The following is a 23,717-nucleotide window of genomic DNA, read 5'->3' as shown; positions in this document are numbered from 1 at the left end:
GTAGAAGGGAGTCGTCCCCGAGCATGTATTATTAGGCTCCACCTATCTCAGGATAAAAGTCACGTTTTGGAAGTGAGCAGAAGGAAGCAAGAAATATCTAACAGGATAAGAGTATTCTTTTTTTTCAAGACTTCTCTAGCGAGATTCAAAAGAAGCAGTAGGGGTTTTCTGAAAATGAAGAAGGAGCTCCGGCAGAGAATTATTCCTGTGCCCTGCTGTTTCTTGCAAGACTTAGAGTGCAGTACAATAGCACAACGTCTATTCTGGCTGATGTAAAGGCAGCAACCACGTTTTTGCAACGATTGTGGGTGGCTGAAGCAGTTGCCCCGCAATGAAAGTGGCCATGATTATATCCTTTAATAAATGTCAGACTGGGAGCTCTGGTGCCTGTGGGGGGTTTAAACAGGAGCAGGATCATATTATTTGGAGGGGGTGGGGGGCTAAGTCTTTTCTTTGGAGGAATACAGGCCAGAGGAGGGGGGTTCTAGTAGTTTTAATGAGGGGTGGGAAGGGGGGTAATTTAGTCACAATATTTCCTTGTTGGATTGCTAGCCGGTTGTGTGGAGACAGCTGAGTGGGAAGAGTCAGCTACCAAAGGAAAGGAATGGTAGAGGATGATTCGTTGATTTTTCCCTGGAGATAGGAGAATGCACCAGCGTGTTGCGTCCGTCGGTGTCAGATGGCTTCGCCCGACATGCCTCACCTCTATTTCAGCCTTCTCCACCAGCCTCGAGAGAATGGTGTCTGTAGCATCTCCTTGCCGCACCCTCAGGCGTCCCCGGAGCAGCTTTGGCATGGCGTCCCACCATGTTGACCTGAGGCCTCTTAGGGCGCGCGTGCTCGCCTCACGTCTTGTAGCAGTGTTGGCGCGAACCGCGGGGGCATCCCCCTCGAGTGACATCACTGCTTCCGACTACTAAAGGTTGCCCATTTACTGACTCTCGCTGAGTTAGCAATGGATTGGATTCATTCCGCTCAAAAGCTGCTCTGCTGCTTCTGCTGCTGCTGGAAGCTATCTTCACCCTCCGGAGATCTACTAAATTGGGTACCCACTCCTCGGGGGCCCTTTTGCTTATTTCCAGGTGCCTATCCTGAATCCAGGTACTCGCTCCTCGAGGGCCTGTGTGTCTATCCTGGTGCCTGCTACCAATTCTTCTACCTGCTGAAACACTACCTATCAGCTACAGAGAGTGAGTACTACTTCTCCCAGTCTGTTCATCTACAGCTCCTCATTGTCTATCTGCATCGGGCCCTACACCATCATTGTGGAACGGGACTCCTCTGCCGAGGATCACAGACTGTTGCTACCTATCCTCTCTCTACTGCTTATTGGGAACTCTATTTACTCAGCTACAAGGGAGTGTGTAATAATATCTGCCAGTCTATCTCTCCTACAGCACCTCACTGGATACCTGCATCGGGGCCTCACACCACCATTGTGGGATGGGTCTCCTCCGCCGAGGATCACAGACTGTTGCTATCTAATCCACTTTCTATTGTCACCTCTGCATAATACAAGCTGCATAATAAAGATATATTCTCTGTGTTTGTGCATCTGAGTCTAGCCTTCCCTACGGGGCTACTCCCCGTGGAAGACACTAACACTGTTGCCCCTAAGAATCCACCAAACACCTCATATCATAACACAGAGAGAGCAAGAGCTATGTACAAAATACACCTGAAACAGCGAGTAATTTGTGGGAGGCAAATATTGTCCTCATACACAAAAAGGGGAAGGATTGTACAGAGTCAGGCTCGTACCGACCCATATCTTTACTGAATGCTGCTGTGAAAATACTTGCTAAAATCCTTCAGTTGAGGTTAGAATCAGTGTTAGAATATTTGTTGAAACATGATCAAACAGACTTTGTAAAAGATCATTTGTCTACAGTTAATATGAGAAGATTGTTTAATATAATAGCTCTGGGCTGGTAGTTGCCCTGGATACAGAAAAGGCATTCAGTAGGATTCAATATTCTCTTCTATTCTTGGTGCTGGACAAGTTTGATTCCCCCCCCCGGCTTTTGTTCTTGGGTGAAGGCTCTGTATTATTGGCCCACGGCTTGTGTACTCACAAATGGATGTTGGTCTTGTTCATTTCCGATATTCACTGGCAAAGTGCAGGGATGCCCACTATCCTCTCTGGGGATGCCCACTATTTGACCTAGTGATTGAAATTCTGGCACAAAGGATATGCTCATATCCCAAAGTGGTAGGGTTTCTGGCATAGGGTTTAGAACATATATCATCACTATACATTAATGTCCTCCTTTTCCTGTCTAATCCTAAAATGTCAAGCCCTAGACTTCTACAGTTGTTGGCTGAAAATGGTCGACTCTTGAGGGTACAAGGTCAATTTTAATAAAGCAGAGTTGCTTCCTATTGGCGTAGCAATGGACAGATGTACCCGCTTGTTTCTCTAATTTTAAAAGGGCACATGAGGTACTGACTTATAAACTATAAAGAACTAATATATATCAAAACCAAAAATCAGGCAGGGTATCCAAGATGGCCGCACTAGCTGTGCACGTTTGAAGCTGTTTTTCCTCTTACCTTATATTCTCCAAACTATGCCTCATTCCATTCATAAATGGAGGGCCAAGGAGAGGAATGTCTCAGCGGCCCCCTCCTCGAGCCCTGTGGATGGACTGATGGATGCCCACATGCAGTGGTGGATTAGTACTCTGGGATTTGAATTGCTGGAAGGTGAGCGAGAAGAAGAGGAACTTGCTCCCTTCCCTGACTCATTAACATCTTTAATCCCAGAGAAACAGCTGGCACCCGCAAATCCTGCTGAGGCAAAAATGCTTGATCTGCACCAAGGTCTGACGCTGACTGATGATGCTGCAAGTATAGACTCTCGCCCTGAGACCACGGGCCTGGCTGGAATTGCCTCAGAGCCATTAGACACCTTTGGTGGCACCGGGGGAATTTCTGGAGGCAAAGCTCAGGGGCTCCTACCTATTTGGGAGAGTTATTACTGTTATAACCCTTTGAACTGGTAAGGCCAAGTACTTTCACTTTAGAAGTGATATGGGAATTAATGACCGCTACTTCAATGACTGCCAGTGCTTCCCATATTGAGTCCATAGTGTTTGGAGTCAAATAAACAAAGCACTGAGAATGAGAAAAGGATTGACGTTCAGGATAAGAAATTGCAAGAAATGGAAAAGAAATTTAAAACTATGGAAGGTTATCAGCAACACGTTATACAACATGAGACAGTGCTAAATAAGAAGATAGAAAATATAGAGAATACACTTCGTAGCTCAAATATAAGAGTTCTTAATTTCCCGGTCATCACCCAAATTTCACGGATTGAATTGTTTAAGAAATATTTAAGGAGGTGAAGGAGAAGGGCGTACTCAGCGCATTTACCCGAACTATTTTACCTTCTTGCTTTGTTTGCCTGCAGTGAATTCCAGGGGTAGGGGATCTGCCCTAACGGTTTCGCCATTTGATTTCTGGGACTGATGCCATCAAGGAGGATCCAAGGAGGGCCCTCATAAAAACCCCGAGTTTTGCGGCAATATCTGAGGTGAAGGAGAAGGGAGTACTCAGTGCATTTACCCGAACTGTTTTACCTTCTTGCTTTGTTTGCCTGCAGTGAATTCCAGGGGTAGGGGATCTGCCCCAACGGTTTCGCCATTTGATTTCCGGGACTGACGTCATCAAGGAGGGTCTAACTAGGGCCCTCATTAAAAACCCCGAATTTTGCAGCATGGAGCAGCTGCCGGCACGCGGCTTTCTTTTTGAATTTGACGAAACAAGAGTTATGGATATTTAACTCCCACGAAGTTCTCCTACACATTAAGTAAGTAATTTCAGTACTTTTTCCTCATTGCTCCTTTCACACTGCCTTCACTTGTTATAAGTCTCCCTAAGAAACGAAGGAAGGTGAGCTTAAACTCCTCATTATTAAATTGACTTTAAATACATGCCTCATACGAAGCGGAAGGGAAAGGTGCGAATAGCTACTTCTGTAGCTGTCATGTCTATGCCTTTTCAAGCAACTATTGAGGAGTTTTTTGCTCCAACCCATGCATCTACCCCAGGAGCGTCTGCTGAGAGGATGGGTGAGGAGCACACCCAGGCCTCCCTAGATACTTTAACATCTTTGAGCCCTGGGGTTCCTGAGACTCCTTCTCCTCCATTAAACACCCATATCCAGTTATAGGACTGGTCAGTACACCAAAATAAATTGGGTACTAAAACGGTTGCAGAAGCTGGACCTGAGACACTACAGAGGATGTTATAGGTAGAGGCGTAATAGGAGGGATAAACGCCTCTATTGTCAACTTTGAGGGAGGAGAAAGAACTGACAAATGAATCCAGTAGGATTGTGGTAATTTGTCAGGAAAGAGGAGTGAAGGATTCTCCTAAGGAAAAACTGATTAATTCCTCTGGTTACCCTTGGAAAACTTTGGGAAGCCTCTTTGAAAATTCAAAATATGATAGTGTCTTTAACTGAGTCTGTTAATAATTCACAGAAAAAAATTCAAGAAATTGAGCTTAAGTTAAAGTTACAAGAGACAAAAATAAAGGGATTGGAAGAAAAGATTTCATTTATTCAGGAAACACAAACAAAAAGCTACTCCAAGATGATAATATTGTTTCGAAGAAGATTGAAAATTTGGAAAATCTTGTTAGATATCATAATTTACGAGTACTGAATTTCCTGAAGTAAAACTGATATCTCCTCGGGAGCAGTTCAAGAAATATTTAACTGAAATTCTTCAATTATCAAAGGAAAGTATGCCAGCAATATCAAAAATGTATTTTGTGTCTAAAGCATTGAAAGAACAAGGGATAGTGAGGGAGTCTAATGTGGTAGTGGAAGATAATTTAACTGAATTTCTTGAATCTACGGAAGAGGAACAAATAGAATATCGAGGAACACTTTTGGTGACCTTTGTAGTATCATCAGATAAAGACTCAGTCTTAAATAAGTTCTTTCGGAACAGGAATAAATTGTTTTTGGGGCAAAAGATGTGGGTTTTCCCAGACTTAACCAGGATCACTCAAATTTGCAGGAGAAAATTTCTAGAAAGGATTCAAGAGGTTAGGCAATTGGAGGCCAGGATGTTTGTTAGATACCCTTGTAAGTGTTTGGTATATTTGAATAATACTAGATATCTTTTCTTTGAACCTTCCCAATTAAGGTTCCTAATAGATAATCAGGGAATTGGGAGGACCAACACTCAACTTACTCAGGAATAAAAAAATAAATATGGGTAACCCTCCTTTTCTTTTTCCATAATTTAGTTTGGTTACTTGTTCCTATTAATTTTGGAGACTTATATACCTGCCTTAAAGTAATTAGGAGAAATAGGGATAAACAGGATTATATTACCATTTATTATTATAAGTAAAAAAGTAGAGTAATAATTCTTATACTGATTGTGAATATGTAATACCTGGAAAATCCTTTCTGTATGATTATTGTAAAATTGAATAAAGAAATAATTATAAAAAATAAAAAAAAGAAGTATTTAAATGTAATCTTGAAAATACCTATGGAGGCTTTACCTTTAATTTCAAAAGCCTACTATTTGCCACAGAAAAAAAGGGAAGATGACCAAGAGAATTTGGAACCACAATTACAGCTAAATGTTTGAGCTACTGGAGTTGTCATATGAGGACACTATTTCAACAAGAGGAGTGTTATTTGTGACTTTTGCCTTCATTACTGAAAAAAATAATGTATTGAGATTGTTCTTTCGTAATAGATCTGAAAAGTACTATGGCCAAAAGGTTTGGCTATTTCCCGATATTACCCGGATAACACAGGAGAGAAGGAAAACATTTATAGAAATGAGAATGGAAGCGCTGACTGTCCAAAATTTATTCTTCGCTACCCATGTAAATGTGTAGTTAAATATCTTAATTCAGTATATGTTTTTTTTGAGCCGTCACAACTTCGTTTCTTTTTAGACTCACCCCCAAATGTGACTTAGGGCCTCATTTTCCAATATCGCATGGGATACCAAAAAGGGGTGTTACCTTATGCTAATAAGCATGTGTATCGCAAATTGCAATAACAGCTATGCAACATGCTCTTAGCGCAAGTTGCACTATTAACCCAATTTGGGCTACATTGCCAGGATATATCACGGTGTTTCCGGACAGCCTGTTGAGACATGCTATAGTGTCTCCTCCCTAGACAGGTATTTGTATCCCTATGGGAGGTCCACCTAGTAACTCGAGGTGGGGATTAGGTATGAGTGTAGGGGGTTGGGGGCCACTTTCACATTCAACATGAGACGTACGAACAGACAGTGGTCTCTTGTGAAGATTTGCTGGCCTTCGGAGTGAGGAAACTCACTCCAAGATGAGATTTGGACAATATTTGAAAAACAGTTTGATGTATGAGAAAATATGGAATAAGTACTGGGGCAGCAGGACTGTATGAGGGGCTAACCAAGTACTTTATGAAAGGATTTTCAATTTGTCGCTACTGTCATGTTCAGGGTGGTGGACTGGCACACAATTGATGTCTTCGTTCAGGGTTATGAGAAAAATGTTTAGCATCATGATGTATAATGCAGATGCAAATGTACCTGTTTGAACATTACCTTTAAGTTGTAGTTGGGCAACTTTCATTAAACAGTTTAAAAAAAAAAAATTCAGTGGAAGAAAATAGGACCATACAAAATAGGAAGTATACCCAAGTTGAGATTTTCAGGATTCCACTATAATTTCACCATTATTGTACCAGTAAAGAAGATTTCTGCGATCCAAGATGGCCGCCACACGGTGAACACGGAAACGAGCTAGCTCCGCGTTCTCTTTTTCTTTCCTTGCTTAACATTTCCCCGAGAATATTTTTCTTGTACCAATGCCTCACACCAAGCGCAAGGCCAGGATAAGAGAGGTCTCAGCCTCGACCCCTGAATCTTTTCTTCGGCAAACGCGAATCGAAGAAGCATTTCCTGGTTTGCAGTTTGAGCCGGTGAGTGGAGCCGCTGGCTTTGATGGCGGTGAGCAGACGCCACACGCCCTGGCTGATGAGATCTCTCTAAGCCCCGGCGTGCCGACAACCCCCTCTCTCTCCTGCAAACCCTCGATGCAAGGGGAGTTGGGATATCAGCAGGGAATCTCACTGAACCAGCCCATAGGAACAACGGAAGATCCCCAGAGAAGCGGCATAGATTCTACGCCAGCTTCGGTGAGCCTGGAGAGTACAGGCTCCAGGGGAAGAGAGCGCGGTTTGGAGCGAGTGGTGCAAGATGAGGAAGGCCTTCTGGACAAAGGAGGTGAAGAAGAAGGGATTTGCGTAATGCTGAAACATCCACTGAGTGTCCCAGATAAGGCTTTCCATATTTCTTCAGAGGTTACCTTAACAGTAATGAACAAAGCTATAGTTGATTTAACAAATGCAGTAAAACTGAACTTAGAGAAATCAAATGGTTTGGATATGAGAGTTCAGACAATGGAAACCAAAATTGTGAATCTGGAAAAAGACATTAGTAATATAAAAGAAGTTCAGGTTAATTTTATAAAGTCTGAATCATATGTGAAAGGTAAATTGGATTTCCTAGAGAATCAGATGCGGAGAAGTAATCTGAGAATTCTCAACTTCCCGAAAACAAAATGGATGCCTTTAAAGGATTTAATTAAGAGTTACTTTATAAATATCCTGACATACTCGGAGGAGAAAATGCCCTCAGTGTCTAGGGTTTATTATACCCCAGGAAAAAAAGTTGCAGGTAGAGTGCTTCAGGATAAAGGATAGTTCCCCTGACAATCTGACAGATTTTCTTGAGAAATCATTTGAAGCCAAGATCGAGGAGCGAGCAACAGTTTTTTTTGACTTTTCAACTAATCTCTGATAGAGATGAAGTACTGAGGAGGTCCTTTAAAAAGCACTCTGCATTATTTTATGGCTTTCAAGTAAGAGTTTTCCCAGACATCACTAAAAGAACTCAGGAGAAAAGAAAAGCTTTCTTGAATTTGAGAAACGAAGTTGTATCTAGAGGCGCTAAGTTTAATTTGAAATATCCATGTCGATGTTTTTTGGTTTACAATAATAACAAGTATATATTTACTGAGTTAGATCAATTACGCACATACCTGGACTCTCACTCCGGTTAGGTACAGAAGGGAAGGCATTTAAAAAAAAAATATCTGCAAATAACCTTGTGCTGTTACTTTATTTGATGTTTCTATTCCTTTCAAACCGCTTTATAATGTCTTGGATCTCCCCATTTGCTTATAATTTGGAAAACAATTTTATGTCTAGTTAATAATCTAGAATGATAATGTGGAAATTTTGCCTATTATTGTAATTTTTCCTATTGTTTTTCCTTTTTCTTTATCTAGATGTTTCAATTGTAATTGAAATGAAAAATTTAATAAATAAAAAATTTAAAAAAAAAAGAAGATTCCTGCCCAGAATTTGCTGGTTACGAGCAGAACATTACAAATGAATATGAATGAACAAAAAAAGCAAAGGAATAGAAAACTTTTTGGTTTCCTCTTATGGCCAGTAATTTAGTGGAGAAAATAGAAAATCTCAAAGAAGGAATGGAGGAGTAGCCGAATGGTTAGAGAAATGATTCGAGAGCCAGGGAAACCAGGATTCAAATCCCATTGATACTCCTTGTGACCTTGGGCAAATCATATTACTCTTTTTACATCAGTTACAAACTTAAGGGCCTATAGACCCAAAATGGGAGAAAATCTTTAGTAAATAACCCCTCAGATTTAGTCATCTGTGGACAGGGAAATACCTACAGTTCCTGAATGTAATCTGCTTTGAAAGTTGCAAAAGTCAGAATATAAATTAAAAAAAAAAAAAGTGTAGAGCAGGCAACTCTATAATCAGTTACCTGACATTGCAGCTGCTTCTGGTTACTCTGTAGGGTTCAAACTGTAAGCAAAACTTCTAAAATCATAAGTAGGATTCCATTGTTTGAGAAGTATGTGGTGTCCCTTCTCTAACCAATGTTCCTCTTAAAAGCTGCACTTCAGGAAGGTGAATTGCACCCCCCTCACACACACACAAATGAAGCATTTGAACCGTATGAAACAATGTATGTAATGTATTAATGTCTGTTAAAGAGTTTCCTCACTGCTGAATGCATTTTCATGATCTTGAGTAGAATAAAAAGTTATTTCGTAAAGATTCATGGCCAGAGTTTGTTGCAGACTGGAGTTTTGGTCATTGCTGTTGCTTAGCAAACAGAAGCTGTTTCATGTATCTGACCATTAGAGCAGCATGCGCACTTATTAACATAGGTTATGTTACTCTTGTTTATCTTTGCATGATAGCAACATAGGAAGACTAATAGGAATAACATTCCTGATACAGTATCTTTTAATAAAGATGGGTACACACAGAAATGCTCTCCTAAACAGACCCCCCCCACACACTGACTATCCCAGTCAAATACATTCACACAGACATGCTCTCACACACATTGACGCAAACGCACACTCTCACTTCCTACCCCATTCCCCATGAAAAGCACAGCAACAGCTTCCTCCTTTAGCCCTCATGCCAGATGGGGACTCTTCATTTTTCTTGAGGCAGTGGGGGCTGGTGCGGCTCTGCTTCCTGCACCTGCAGCATTGTTGCTGCTCCAAGTGCACTCAAATGCCAAAGCTACCTCTTCCTACGCTACCCGGCACAGGCGCTGATCTTCTTCCTGCTTTGGGCTGTGCCTGCATGGACCCACCACTTCCTCTTCTGGGCCACGCAGGTGGAAAGAAGGCTATTCAGTTGTGGCTCCCAGACCCATGCCGCTCCAGACAGCTGCCAAGTGGATCCACTGCTCGCGGCCTGGCAGGCTCCCTCTTCAGTGAGCCAGATGGGCTCTGCACGTGGCTGCCGACCTTCCTCGATGGCACCCCCCCTGCTCCAGCCCCTGAGCAGAAAGAGCTGGGGATGAGTGACGAGAAGGAAGGCACTTCTAGCACACATGTGCCCAGTTTAGCTCTTATTCTTATGACCTTGGATGACTACCAAAACCAGGGGTGCAGTCCTCAAACTCTCCCGGCTTCTCAGCCCCAACCTCTCCGTTCTCTCCCCCCTCAGCTGATTCCCCTCATCCAAAGCTCTTATGACCCAACTGCTCCTGTTATCCTTTCCTGCTCACCCCCTTTTCTCATTTTCCAGCCCCATTTCCTTCCATGCAACCCTTCTCATATCTCCATTTCCCTTTCATCTCCACCTAGCTCCTTGCATCCCCAACTCATCATCCCCCTCTTATGCTCCTCAGACAATCCTCTCACCCCCAAAGCTGATACCCCCCTTCTGAAACCCTCTGCTAGCTAATCCAACCTCAAAGCTCAACTGCAACTGATCCCTCCTTTCAGATAGCCCCTTGACTAGTCAGCATTTGCATTTTCCTTTGGGGGCAAGAGTGGATAACAATGGGTGGGGAAAGAGGGCAGGCCAATACCAAGGGCAATATTTTGTTGGGTAGGTTCAGTGGTGGGGGGAGAAAAAAGAACCAGTGACAATCTCTACTGCCCCAGGCATGCTCAACCCTCCTCTCTCATCATGACTGGGCCTGAGCCTGAACGTAATCTGTAAGTGGCAGCAGCATTAGTAATGAAGGATAGCATAGGGCCTGTGAGCCAGTGCAAGCTGACAGGCCCTGCCCTAATCTCTCCTTATGCAGCGTTTCCTGATACCAGAGAAACTCGTGCAAGGGCAGGGTCTTGAGTGCATACTGGCTCACAATCTCCCAGCTGATGTCTATTACTAATGCTGTTGGTGCCTGAAGTGTACTGGCATTTGTGATCAACAGCCACAGTTTGCAAAAAATATAAAAACAAAACAAAAAATCAATTAAAAAAAAACATTTGACTGGCACCCATTTCCATCACAGCATACTCATTCCCATACCAGCTGGTGAATTTAGGTCCAGAGGTCAACGGCGCTGCGCGAGGGATTTTAGACGGGGGGGGGGGGGGGGGGGGCGCTTTCATCCATCTCATGCAGGCTAGCTAAATAAGATTTGTGCATGAGGATGATGAAATCCACGGAAAAAGGTACCCTGGATTTACCGGGGGGGGGGGGGGGGGGGCGAGGGAAGGTCAGGACCCCCCTCCTGGGAACCCGCGGTGGCCAAATCAAAAAAATCCGGCCCCCCAGCCCCAGGGAGCACTGAAATTGGCCCCGACGAAAAATCCAAGATGGCAGCCATTCGCGGGCTCTGCCAACCCGGGAAAGGCCTAGCCATGCCGGGAGGAGTGGAGCCCCGAGCTAAATTTGCTTGTCCTGCCGAGGGACCTTCCCCACCCGGCTGACAAGCAGTGCAGAGGCCCTGCCGCGAAAAACGCGAGGAGGACAGCCCACAAGAAACACAGGCTGTCAGCCGGGACATAGCAACCTCGGCTGAGGAAAAAAAAGCTGAAAAAGAAAGCTTGATTGACAGCCTGCACAGCAGGAGAGAGCAGGCGGGAACCTGCTGCCTTCTGCTTCTCTGACTGCTGGTTCTAATCCTATACTGAGCAGAAAAAGTTAAAAAAGCTGGTCAACTGCTGCAAATAAGTTAGAGGTAGGTGAGTACCTGCAACTTATTGAAAGTTAAAACTTTGAAACTCCCTTTTTTTTTTTTTTTTTTTTTACTGAGCGCAGCAGCGGGTTCAAAACCCTCTCGGCAGCCAGAGGGGGAACGAGGCCCAGAAAGCGTCGGTCCCCACACCTGGAAGCGTACATGGACTCAGGACTAAGCAGGGAACCCCCTCCTGCAAAAGGGGACAAGCCCCCCTGAGCCGGGCAAGAGCTGGGAGACGGACGTCTCCCACACAAAAAGGCAGTAAAGAAGGCAAAAATTCCTTCAGATTCACTTTCTATAATTTTTCTTTTTTTTTTTTTAAAACAAGAACCAAAAGAAATTCTTGCTTTAACCTAAAGAGAATAAAGAGGCTGAGTAGCCTACAGCAGAGAACCGAAGGGGAGATGCTGCACCTGCTGGGAGACAGATGAATACTGAAGGGTGAGAGGATAGGCTCTGTCCTGATATAGGGCATCCTGCAAGTTTTGGTCTGTCTCCACCTGCTGGAAAGGAGGCTCAACCCACTTTCTGGACTGATCCGGGTACGTACAGGAACTTCATCTATTTTCCTCCCCCCACCGAAGCATGTCCTTGGAATGATTCCCCTAAATGTGGCTAAAAGTATGTGCCTTATGAAACAAATTATTTTTTATCAGTCCATGTACAATCAAGTTATGGAATATATTGCAAGAAGATGTGGTCAAGATAACTAGAACAGGATTTAAAAGAGGCTTGGACAAGTTCTTTAAGGAAAGGCCATAAAACAATAGTAGATTGATTTGAGAAAGCCATCTCTTGTGCTGGGAGTAAGCAAAAAAGAACAAAAAATGGATCTACTTTTCGGGGTCTGCCAGGTATTGTGATGCAGATTAGCCACTATCAGCAACAGGATGTTGGGCTCAGTGGCCCTTGGTCTAATCCAGCATGGAATATCAAATGTTCTTTATGTATATTTTTAGTCACATCAAGGAAAAAGTTTTCAGAGTAGCCTAGGGGTTATAGCAGCAGGCTGAGAATCAGGAAAGCCAGAGTTCACATCCTGCTGATACTCCTTGTGACCTTGGGCAAGTTACTTCCCCTACCACTGCCTCAGGAACAAACCTAGGGCTTAAGTTACTAAGGCTTTTCTCCTCTGCTGTGCTAATGAAAAAATGGTTTAGTAAATCAGGCCCCTAGTTTACAAACCCTCTGAGGGCTGGAAAATACCTGCACTGTGTGAATATTATACATGGAGCTACCAATTTAAAAAAAAGTGTGAGCTAAATGTATTTAAAATTCAAATTTATGTAGGGTAAGTCACTACTTCCCCATGTACATGCTTTTGAAAATTGTCCTCTAAAACTGGAATTTGTTTTTAACATTCCTCAAATGGTTTTTGAATCAATTTTAAAAGCTTTCTGCTGATAAACTGTCACTTTTAATCTTCAGAAGTCCTTTAAAATCTTGATATAAAAGTTGTCATTCTATGGATTTTCAGTTCTTGAAAATGTCCTGTGGTGGAGGTACTCCCTGGCTGTTTACCAGTTACAGAGGAAGCACTGAACTACTGCAGTCATTAAGATGAATCAAGGTACCCACTTGTTTGGAATCTGTCTGAGGCATAATAAATGATAGGAACAAAGTTTTAATCAGGTAGATTTAACGATGTATTAATTTATAAAGATGTTACATTTACTACTTTGCAAACTACATTCATATGTACACTCCAGAAAAATGATTTTCCTGGTTCTATATAAACCACATAAAAATAATCATTGTACAAGCACATACAGCATAAGGAGATCAAATGCTACAATACTGTGTATTTTAATCAGATACATAAATTGCTCCCTAACACAAAATGTATCCTTTTTGTCCCAAAGTCAACATATTGTAAATATTTGTATATTAACAGGGACTTTTTTCCCCAATTCCATGAAGAACGAACAAGTAAATAGAAATAGACAATGTAAAGTTAACAATCTTCTGGAAAAGAAAAAAAAATAGAGAAAATGCACTAGACTACAGACATTGTACTCTCTGGATTCACACGAATCAGTCTAGAAGCATGTCTAAGATCCTGTAACTGTTTGGCAGGTTTCCCAACACCTTCTTCAAATCTTTTTTCCACCACAGGCAACACCATTTCATACAGAAAGGAAGCATTCTGTCTGATAAATATTTTCTTGTCAGACTCCTGCTCACAACGCAAACTATAGTCAACATGCTGAACAGCAACAAGAATTATTTCCAGCAGACTTTCAAGAAGAACCATGTGTAGTTCTGGAAAGTATAATTTCAGTGCTTCTTCTAAAAAGGCCATTGTTTGTTTTGTAAAGGCAACAACTGTGTAGCTGAGGTTAACCCAACAATCATCACCAGTGAATTGGTCAAAGTTACCAACCCCACAACTTCTCATCTCCTCTTTAAGTTTTCCAAGTGCCTCAGGCGTCATTAGATTCATCTTCCTCCACATCTCCTCAGAGTTACGATGTTTCGTGGCTTCAATAATAATTTCCTTATAACTCTGAAGAGCAGTTTTTATATCCTTCACAAGAAGAGCATGAAAAATGAAGGTAAGGTCCAAGCCAATTTCACTTAGCTGCATGCAGTGCTCCTTTGCCACTTTGACACACTCAGCTGCAGTAGATAGGCTCTCTTTACTGTCAAACACTTGCTTGCTAAAAGCATCCACAAACATCTTCATAGTAGCTCGAGACCACACAATGAAGGCAGAGTAGCAACCGCTATTGCCAGCAAAGTCCATCTCAAACTCTCTGGCTGTTTCTAGTAGGCTGGTGAAAAACACATTACAGAGTTTGTGGATATACAATAGGGTGGCTCCTTCAATACGCAGCTGACGGATAGCTGTGTGCACAGCAGATGCTCGGTTTTTTAAGAAGAGCTCACATGCTTTGGTAGACTGACCTAAACGAATGAGCTGAGACACAGCTCTCCTGGTGGCCTTTGGTCCACCACGCAAGGATCTATCTGGGGATAGTTCAAACACCAATACATCTGTCAACTGGCGGATCCTTTCCTCTACTTTGGCTTTCAGGTCTTTCACTGATTGTGTTAGAGGTTTGTCCTCCAAATATCTGTTCAATTTATCCAATAAATCCACTGCACCCTCAAAATCTCTCTGGGCAATACAGACATCCAGGTCTTCAGGGAGTTCCTGGATCCATTCCAAGGACAAATCAACCAGTTGTTCTGGAGCTTCTTCGTCATCATCAAATGGGTTAAGGGAGACCTCAGGGATAGATGGAGCCTGCGGTGCCTCCTCCTCCCGTTTACGCTTCTCATTCAGGACCTTCTTCTTCTTTGTTTCATCCAATACTTCAAGCCACTCCTTCTTGATTTTCGTGTTTTCGGCCTGGAAAATGCGACTCTCAGGGAACATGAGTATCTTGAACATGTCCTTCATAGGTGGATTGTCCTTCACGTTCACCACAGCCAGGCCGTCCAAATCATACATGGAGCTAAACTTGTACATGCCGCGCCTGTTGGGCAGCCAGCTGGCAACCAGCAGGCAGTCGTTCATCAGGAAGACATGGACCCGCTGGATCTGTGCCATGTGGTCCACATCGTACTCGACAAGGTCCCCGTTGTAGATGAGGTACCGGCCCGGCACCTCCAACAAGTTCTCGCAGCCCTCCACTTTCTCCAACAGGGTGGTCAGGGTGCGCTGCTTGCCCTCCTCGGACTCCTTGGGGAAGGCGGCCTGCAGCTCGCGGGCGGCCTCCTCCTTGTCGGTGGCCAGCAGGGCCTGTGTGACGCTCTCCATGATGCTCTTCTGCTCGGTGAGGATGTGGCTGAGCTGGTACATCTCGCTCTCTAGGTAGGAGATCTCGCGCGCCGTCTCGATGAACTGCCGGTAGTTCTTGTAGACGTTCTTCTTCAGGTTCTGCGCCGTCTCGTCGGCCAGCGTCTGCACGCGCTGCCGGTGCTCCTGCAGGTCGCGGTCTCCGTCCGACTGCTGGGACAGATGCGTCACGTACTGCTTGGGCTCGAAAGTGCTCGACTCCAGCAAGCGCCGCAGCCGGCTCGCCCCGCTGTCCGCCATCTTGGGGGGCCTCTGCTTCTGCCCTCAGGCGGGGAAGGAAAGGGGGGGGGTTAACGGACGGAGCTGCCGAATCTTCTCGCGCTGGAATTCGGCCGGTGCATTTCCAACTCAAATAGTGGGGAAAGGGGGGGAACAGCGCGAACACTCCGGCTTACAGTTAGCCGACAGAGCCAACTCCTTGTGCACCAGTCCAGCACAGTACATCACCTGAACTAGCACGTATTTGACCTCTACACGCAACGTGACCTGACGCTGCTCCCCGAGGTGGAGCGCCAGCAGCTCACGGTAGAACGTGTGACGGAATGCTGCGTGCTTGTGCGCGTTATAACTTTTTAAGGGGGGGGGACTGGAACGTGTGAGTACGTGCGCGTTCGCGCTTTCTTGCATAATCCACCTCCTTCTTGCTTCTTACCTGGGCGGACTGTCAGTTGGATGGTAATTTCACGCCCTCATGGGTGGGGGAGGGAACAATTTAAGAACCCGCCCACTCAGCACAGTCACCCTTCAAAGCGGTTTACCAAAGCAGAGTTCAGATCAGAATCTTTTCCTGAAAACTGTGTGGCGTCCTGGGCTGACTTCTGACAGATATACGACTTTTTCATGTGCCTGTTTTCTTGTCAACGCCTGCTCAAAGCTTCCCGAGCCCCTTCTTCTACATAAAATTATTGTAAAGCTCTTGTACGATTTTGATTTGTAGATGCTTAAAAGCCAAATAAGATTTTCTTTGTTGGTTTTTAAATGTAGAAAAGTATTACAAGTAATTTCCTCCACCCTGCAGAAAATGATTCTAAATTAACAGCTGCCACCATATAGAAATTTATTTTATTTATTTATTTAAATTTTTTTAATATACCGATGCTCAAGACCAGGTCTTATTGTACCGGATTGAAAAATCAATCTTTAGGTTAGTGTTATAGAGGAAACAGGATCCTATAGAATCTCCTTAAGTATAATTCTGTCAATATCATGATTACCCATATCCTATGAACATTTTAATTACTTATTCTTTGGTCCTATTTGCTGTGGAGTGATTTGAAGACATCCTTTTTGATCATAATAACCAGCTTAATATGTCTGTCAAAAATGGCAACATATCGAGTATAAATGGCAGCACATTGTACCATATATTCTGTATTATATAAACTTGTTCTGTATTGTATTAAATGTAACTTCCTCTGCACTGAGGCAGGCCATTTCCTACAAGTGGGTTATGCACATCTACCAGGAGATGGAAGCAGTAAAAGCCCCAGGTGATGACTTACCCCTTGGGAGACCAGCTTCGCCTCAACAAGTGGACAGCATCCCTGAGCCTCGGCCTAACAGTCCGGTCTTCCACACTCCCCATAGCCGGACAGCTGTCCGCAGCTGTCACCACCTACTTCGCTGGGTTCCTTGATAGAGTACCTATCTGACCCGATGGAGGAGCAGCCTGACCCTGCCAAACCGCTGGAAGACCTCTCCTGATCAAATTTTGTGGAAAAGGTGGGCACTTGGCTTAATATCAAGACAAGGAAAGTGCTGGACCTGTGGGCCGAAGTACTGGGTAACCTGAAGCTCTTTGGGGTGCTGGCCGAACCGACCGCTTTACCATCCCACGTGGCGTTGGACTTGGTAATGACGAAGGCTTGGGAATCCCCCTTTTTTTTTATCAAGCTACCTCGCAGAAAATGGACCTCAAATTTCAGATGCGACAGTCTCTGTACTACAACATGGTCCAACTCCCACATGCCTCGGTGGTGGTCGAATCGGCCATGAAAAGAGCCAAGAAGTCCCGCCTCCATTTGAATACACGTCCCGGTCAAGACTGCAAGAATTTAGACGACTTTGGCAAGAGAGTGTTCCAGGAAAGTATTTTCAATGCAAAAATACAACAGTACCAATTCTACATTATGCAATACTTGTATGAATGCCTGCAGTCGTTGAAGCCCCACTTTGCGACTGCATTGCCGGGCGAAGGCCCACTGCAGCAATTTCATGACCTTGACCTTGAGGAGGGTTTGTGGCACTTGTTGAGAACAATATACGAAGCCTTTGAGACATCCGCCCAAATTACAGCAGGGGCCATAGCGGCCTGAAGGATTGCATGGCTCCTAACCAGTGCCATTCGGGATGACATTCATGAAAAGTTGGCTGACCTTTCATTTCTCTCAGACAAACTGGTGACAAGTTGCAGGAAACCGTGGCTCAGTTGAAAAAGCAGAATATGGCGGTTTTTTTCACTTGCATCTCCTACTGACCAGCAGTCCTCCAGCCTATATCCCTCTGTTTATCAACAAACCCCAACCACAGTCACAACAGCAACAGCAACAGCAAGGTCACAGCAGGCAATGGAATCCCACTCATCTCAAGAACGGTACAGACGTGTATTGCGGACGTGGTGGACCTCATTCTAATAGCTCCGGCATGGCCCAGACAACCGTGGTACACCTATCTAGTGCATCTCTCCATCGCTCGACCTATTCCCCTGGGCCACAGTGCGACTCTCCTGATGCAAGACAACGGCACTCTACTTCACCCCATGCCCTCCTCGCTACATCTCACTGTGTGGAGGTTGAAAGGACTGTATTAAACCACTTGCACTTGCCAATGGACATACAGGAAGTCCTGGTGTCGTCCAGGAAATCTTCAACCAGGAGAAATTATCAGGGCAAGAGGCACCGGTACTCGGCCTGGTGCAACAGCAGGGGCATGGACCCTTTTTCCTGCTCCTCAGAGCTTTGCTTGAATATCTCCATTCCCTGTATCTAGTGAGACTGGTGGCAGCTTTGGTGAGGGTCCACGTAAGTGCCTTTGCGGCCTATCATCATCCATGCAATGGCCTACCGGTATCTAACCACTCGCTAGACTCCCGGTTCATGAAGGGCGATTGAGACCACCAGTGCTGAAGCCACCTGTGCTGTGGGACCTCAACCCAGTGCTAGAGCAACACATGCTCCCCCACCCCCTTTCAAACCTTTGGAGGGCAGCCATGTGAGATATCTCACAAGGAAGGTGCTCTTCTTGGTAGCCCTCATCTTGGTAAAAAGAGTTGCAGGCCTGGATTCACTATTCGCTATACCTGCAATTTCACCACGACAAAGTGACCTTATTCTTATCCAAAGTGGTTTCGGATTTCCACATTAATCAAGCCATCACACTGCCAGCCTTCTATCTGAATCCTCATAAGAATGATGGTGAGCGACAGCTCCACATGCTGGACTGCAAACGAGCCTTAGCATACTATAAGAAGAGAACACATTCTGAAACTAGAACTTCTCAGCTATTTGTTTCCTTCAACCCAAATGCCAGGGCTTCCAGTTTCCAAAAGGACTCTTTCGAAATGGATTTTACAGTGCATTCAATTCTGCTACAGTAAAAAATCAGAGACCTTGATTAGTTCGTCAAAGGCGCATCAAGTGCGGACGATGGCAGCTTTAGTGGCACATCTCCACGACATTCACCTACTGGACATCTGCAAAGCTGCCACGAGGTTCTCATTGCACACTTTCACATCTCATTACTGTCTTAACCAACAAGCTACAATAGATGCAGAAATCAGAAGGACCCTACTTCACTCAGTGACCACTCAAAGAGACTGTCCGCAGATCGAATGGATTGTGTTGGGTGCAGAGTGACATGATCAGACACAGGGTCTGCACTACGTTCCCACCAGGAGTCTTCAGACTGCGCTCTCAACCTTCATTTATGGTAAGCATTTATCTACAGAAAACACCATTTATGGTAATCAATGCCTCACATCCTTCCCCTCCTCCTCCTTCCCTCCACCCTTCAGCCTGATCCTCATTGCTACCCTACGCCTTTGGGCCCCCGCCACGCCTTATCTATTCTTCAGACTCATAATGATACTCTATCAGACGTATTATTTTATGTTACGCCCACATCCGCCCAAGTTGTTGTTGCTCTATTTATTTATTATGTTATTCATTGATGAATTATTTTTTTACTGTTGTTTGTTATTCGATGACTTGTTCTATGTTCATTGCTCAATGTTCAATGTAACGCCATAGCTGCGACTGTTCTGTTTAAATGGAAACCGATATGATTTTATATTTTTTTTTCAAGAATGTCGGTATAGAAAAATTCTAAATAAATAAATAAATAAACAAACAAACAAACAAACAAGCAAGCAAACAAACTTGCTTTTTCATGCACACTCGGGCGGATTTTAAAAGCCCTGCTTGCCGGCGCGCCTATTTTGCATAGGCCGCCGGCACGCGCAGAGCCCCAGGATGCGCGTAAATCCCGGGGGTTTTTTTAGGGGGCGTGTCGGGGGCGGGGATGAACGACGCGGTGTTTTGGGGGCGGGACGTGGCGTTTCGGGGGCGGGCCCGGGGGCGTGGTTTCGGCCCGGGGCGTTCCGGGGGCATGGCCGCGCCCTCCGGAACCGCCCCCGGGTCGGGTCTCGGCGGGCCAGCAGCCCGCTGGCGCGCGTGGATTTACGCCTCCCTCTGGGAGGCGTAAATCCGTGGATAAAGGTGGGGGGGTTTTTAGATAGGGCCGGGGGTGTGGGTTAGGTAGGGGAAGGGAGGGGAAGGTGAGCGGAGGGCGAAAAAAAGTTCCCTCCGAGGCCGCTCCGATTTCGGAGCGGCCTCGGAGGGAACGGAGGCAGCTCCGATTTCGGAGCGGCCTCGGAGGGAACGGAGGCAGGCTGCGCGGCTCGGCTCACGCCGGCTGCCCAAAATCGGCAGCCTTGCGCGTGCCGATCCAGGATTTTATAAGATACGCGCAGCTACGCGCGTATCTTATAAAATCAAGCGTACTTTTGTTTGCGCCTGGTGCGCCAACAAAAGTACGCGATTGCGCTTTCTTTTAAAATCTACCCCACTGGGTTTTTAAATCGGGCCTTAAGGGAGAAGCACATTTAAAAAAAAAAAAAAAAAAAAAGTACCCAGGATGCTGTCCTGGGAATTATGGTTAAAATCACAAAATATATAGCAAGAATCATATTTGCACATGGCAAAGAAGCTCTTGAGGTCAATCAATACTATTTTGAAATCTAGTGCAGCAGGAGAAGGAACGAGTGGGGATTGTGCCTGTTCCTATAAGACCACCTCTTCAATTGGGTAAGCTTTTGATGTGTATGGGGGGGCTTAAGGTATCTCAAATGAACATTTTAATGCATTTTGGGGGACACAAGGGTGGAACTTGAAAGGGGTAAGGTTTCCGTACAAAGATTGTTTTTCCGCCTTTATGGCCTGTGGGGGGGGAAGGGGGGTTCTTTGGGACCTCCAGGCAATTTTTGGATACACTTGGGGTGGAGTGGGAGAGAGGCTTCACAGGGTAGTACTTGCTGCTGAATGTGACTCATGGTGCCCCCAGCCCAGCTGCATAGATAAACATACCTCATTGAGGTGTAGTTATCTTTTTTTGTGAAAACAGGCTTGCAGAACCTTTTTTGTGTGCTCATTTTTGCAAAATCTGACAATAGTAAGCTGCTTTGCATGATTTTTCATTGCAGCGCCTCACTGGGATTTAAGTAAAGTTTTGCATGTAGCAGACTGAAAGTTTACTACCGCGAAGCCCACTTTTGCAAAGTTTTTTGTGAAACAGAACTTTGAACAAAAATAGTGCAAAATGACAGATTTTCAGTGTTTTGTTATGATAACGTGAGTTTTGTGGATCCTTGGGTGCTGTGGAGATGACTACGCCCACGGGGAGGAGCCCCGTGAGGAGCCACAGCACTGGGTTAGACTCGTACACACAAAACACAGGATAGTTCTTTATTAGACAGCTTGAAGATCTCCACCAGAGGTGGCAGTAGTGAGGCAGTCTGTAGTTGTAGTCTCAGGGACCTCGGCAGAGGGAGCCCTTGATGACGTCAGGAGGTTCTGCAGCAGATCTCCCAGCGAGGAGATACTGTGGATGAGATAGACTGAGAGTTAGAGTACTCACTAGGTGTTAGCTGTTGGTATGCAATTCCACCAGGTCTGTTGTAGAAGGTACAGGCACCGAGACAGGGAGAGCAGGCCCTCAAGGAGCGAGTACCTGCTCCCTGTAAGGCACCTGAAATAAAGCAGAAGGCCCCCGAGGAGTGGGTACCCAGGTTAGCATATACCCCAAAGGGCAGAGAGAGAGAGAGCTTCCTGCGGCATGGATTTGAGTCTGTGCTAACTCAGGGAGCTAGCAAATGAATGGTGTGACGGCAGCATGAGGCAACGCCCTCGAGGTTCGCGCCAAGGGTGGTACAAAGATATGGGTTGCGCACGCGCGCGCTCGCACCCTAGTAGGGACCTAGGAGGAATAATGGCGGAAGGCTGCACCATAGCCGTTCTGGGGACGCCAGAGAGGTCAGCTTGACAACGCTGCAGTAGCCATCTTGCCCAGGTAAGCAGGAGGAGCCGTGAATAAGGTGAGGCAAACGGGGCGAAGCCGTTGACCGACGGATGCAACATGTTTTTGTGCATTTCTGGGTATTTTGTGCTGTTTTTTGCACAAAACTCTCTTTTGCAGAAAAACCTATAGCTTCTTAGTACATTGGCCTCTGAGTATTTAACCTGTGTTCTCCAATCTAATCCCATCTACTTTTAGGCTAGCTAAATTTAAGTGCCTTGTAAAACAAGGCATCAAATTGAGGTGCTCGGTCCAGTTCAGTTTTCAAATGGGCCAATTTAGTTTCCTAATTCTGCAACTATTTACTACTACTACTTATCATTTCTAAAACACTATTAGACATATAGAGGTTAATATTCAAAGCTGGCCATTTAAGTAACGTGGCTTGATATATCTTATCCAACAAAGTTATAAGGTGTATTCAATGGCACAGCTATGCCATGGAATATACGCATATATATTTGTACTTAGCTGGTTATAACTTATATGGCTAAGTGTAGACCTGCTCTATGGCACATAAAGCTTATTTATTCAGCTAGGACTGAATATTGCTAGTTAGCCACCTAATTTATATGACTAACTCGCTCCGCCCTGATCTACCTGTTACATACCCACAAGTCAACTGTTTAGCCATAAGTAACTAAATATAGGCGCATATTTAGCAGCCGCTACTTAGCTGTATAAGTTAAAATTATCCAGCTAAATAGTGCTGAATGCGCTTTAAATATTGACCTCAAATACCTATAAAAGACTGCCTGCTCAATGAAGCTTACAATCTAGTCAAGACAAAAATTCTTGACAGACAATTTGAGGGAAGTGTATTTATTGCAGAGAAGTATTTAGGATTTAAAAGCAACCTCAAAAAAGTAAGTTTTCAGACTGGACTTGAATATGATTACAGAGAAAGCATGATGCACCAAATCAGGAAGTCTATTCTATGCAGATGGCACAGCAAGGTGGAAAATGCACAGCCAAGAGTTGGCAGTGGAGAAGGGCACAAATGAACAGCTTGCCCAATGAATGGAGTTCTTGAGGAAGGATATAGGGAGAGAGAAGAGAAGATAGGTAATGAGCTGCAGAGTGAATGCTTTTGTGAGCGGATAAGAGAAGATTGAACTGCATGCGGCTGCAGATGGGGAGCCAATCTAGTGGCTTGCAAGAGGGCATGGTCATTTTGATACTGAAGAAAGATGAGTTGTGCAGCCAAATTTTGAACAGATTGATTGCAGTAGAGAAAATTCAATGAGAGGCTCATGAAGAGCAACTTTCTGTAAGCTGGAGGTGGATGAGTATTTTAGTGGTAAACTCAGAAAGAAAGGAAGAGATTTTAGCAGTGTTATAGAGGAAGAAATCAAGAAAACAGAAACACTTCACTTAGAGCATATTCAACAAAATTCATGTATAATCACTTATGGATGTTTAAAAAAAGGAGGAAAAAGACCTCAGAACCTCATCATGCTTGTTCTATCAAGAACATACAGCAATTTAGAGGTAAATTTCAATCATTGGTCTAAAAAATCCTCCAACCTCCAACAATTACATTTTTATTAAATATTCTTTTATTAAATTTTGTCAAAATCTAATTTATATATTTTTTTATTGGTTTTTCTTAAAAAATACTGATTTGTGCTAAAGATGTGCTCTCATGATTTAAAGATCATAGCAAATTCTTATAATATTCAATTCCTTCTCTTCTAATGATCAATTTAGCTGCACACTCTGGGCACAACACAACTTTCCACTTATCTGACTGAATTCACGCAGGAATCATGCAAGTATGGTCCCTCTTCTCAATAGTCTGCATTCAAAATTTAGGGAATTGCTGGTAACAA

At 44.4% G+C, this 23,717-nt stretch overlaps 1 protein-coding gene across 1 annotated transcript; it reads right to left on the bottom strand.

Annotated features, from left to right (window-relative positions):
* Positions 1-13,118: 13,118 nt before the first annotated feature.
* EXOC8 (exocyst complex component 8) lies at positions 13,119-15,844 on the bottom strand. Its single transcript, XM_029594001.1, has one exon. The coding sequence runs from the start codon at positions 15,553-15,555 to the stop codon at positions 13,507-13,509; it is 2,049 nt and encodes a 682-aa protein (XP_029449861.1). The 5' UTR covers positions 15,556-15,844; the 3' UTR covers positions 13,119-13,506.
* Between the last annotated feature and the right edge of the window lie 7,873 nt (positions 15,845-23,717).

Source organism: Rhinatrema bivittatum, chromosome 3 (assembly GCF_901001135.1).
Source record: "Rhinatrema bivittatum chromosome 3, aRhiBiv1.1, whole genome shotgun sequence".
Taxonomy (NCBI): domain Eukaryota; kingdom Metazoa; phylum Chordata; class Amphibia; order Gymnophiona; family Rhinatrematidae; genus Rhinatrema; species Rhinatrema bivittatum.
Note: the sequence above shows the minus strand (reverse complement) of the source record. Positions and strands in the feature narration are given on the sequence as shown.

What these genes read in the sequence shown, in the direction of transcription:
- EXOC8 (XM_029594001.1), bottom strand. Translation starts at nt 15,555, where the DNA reads ATGGCGGACAGCGGGGCGAGCCGGCTGCGGCGCTTGCTGGAGTCGAGC.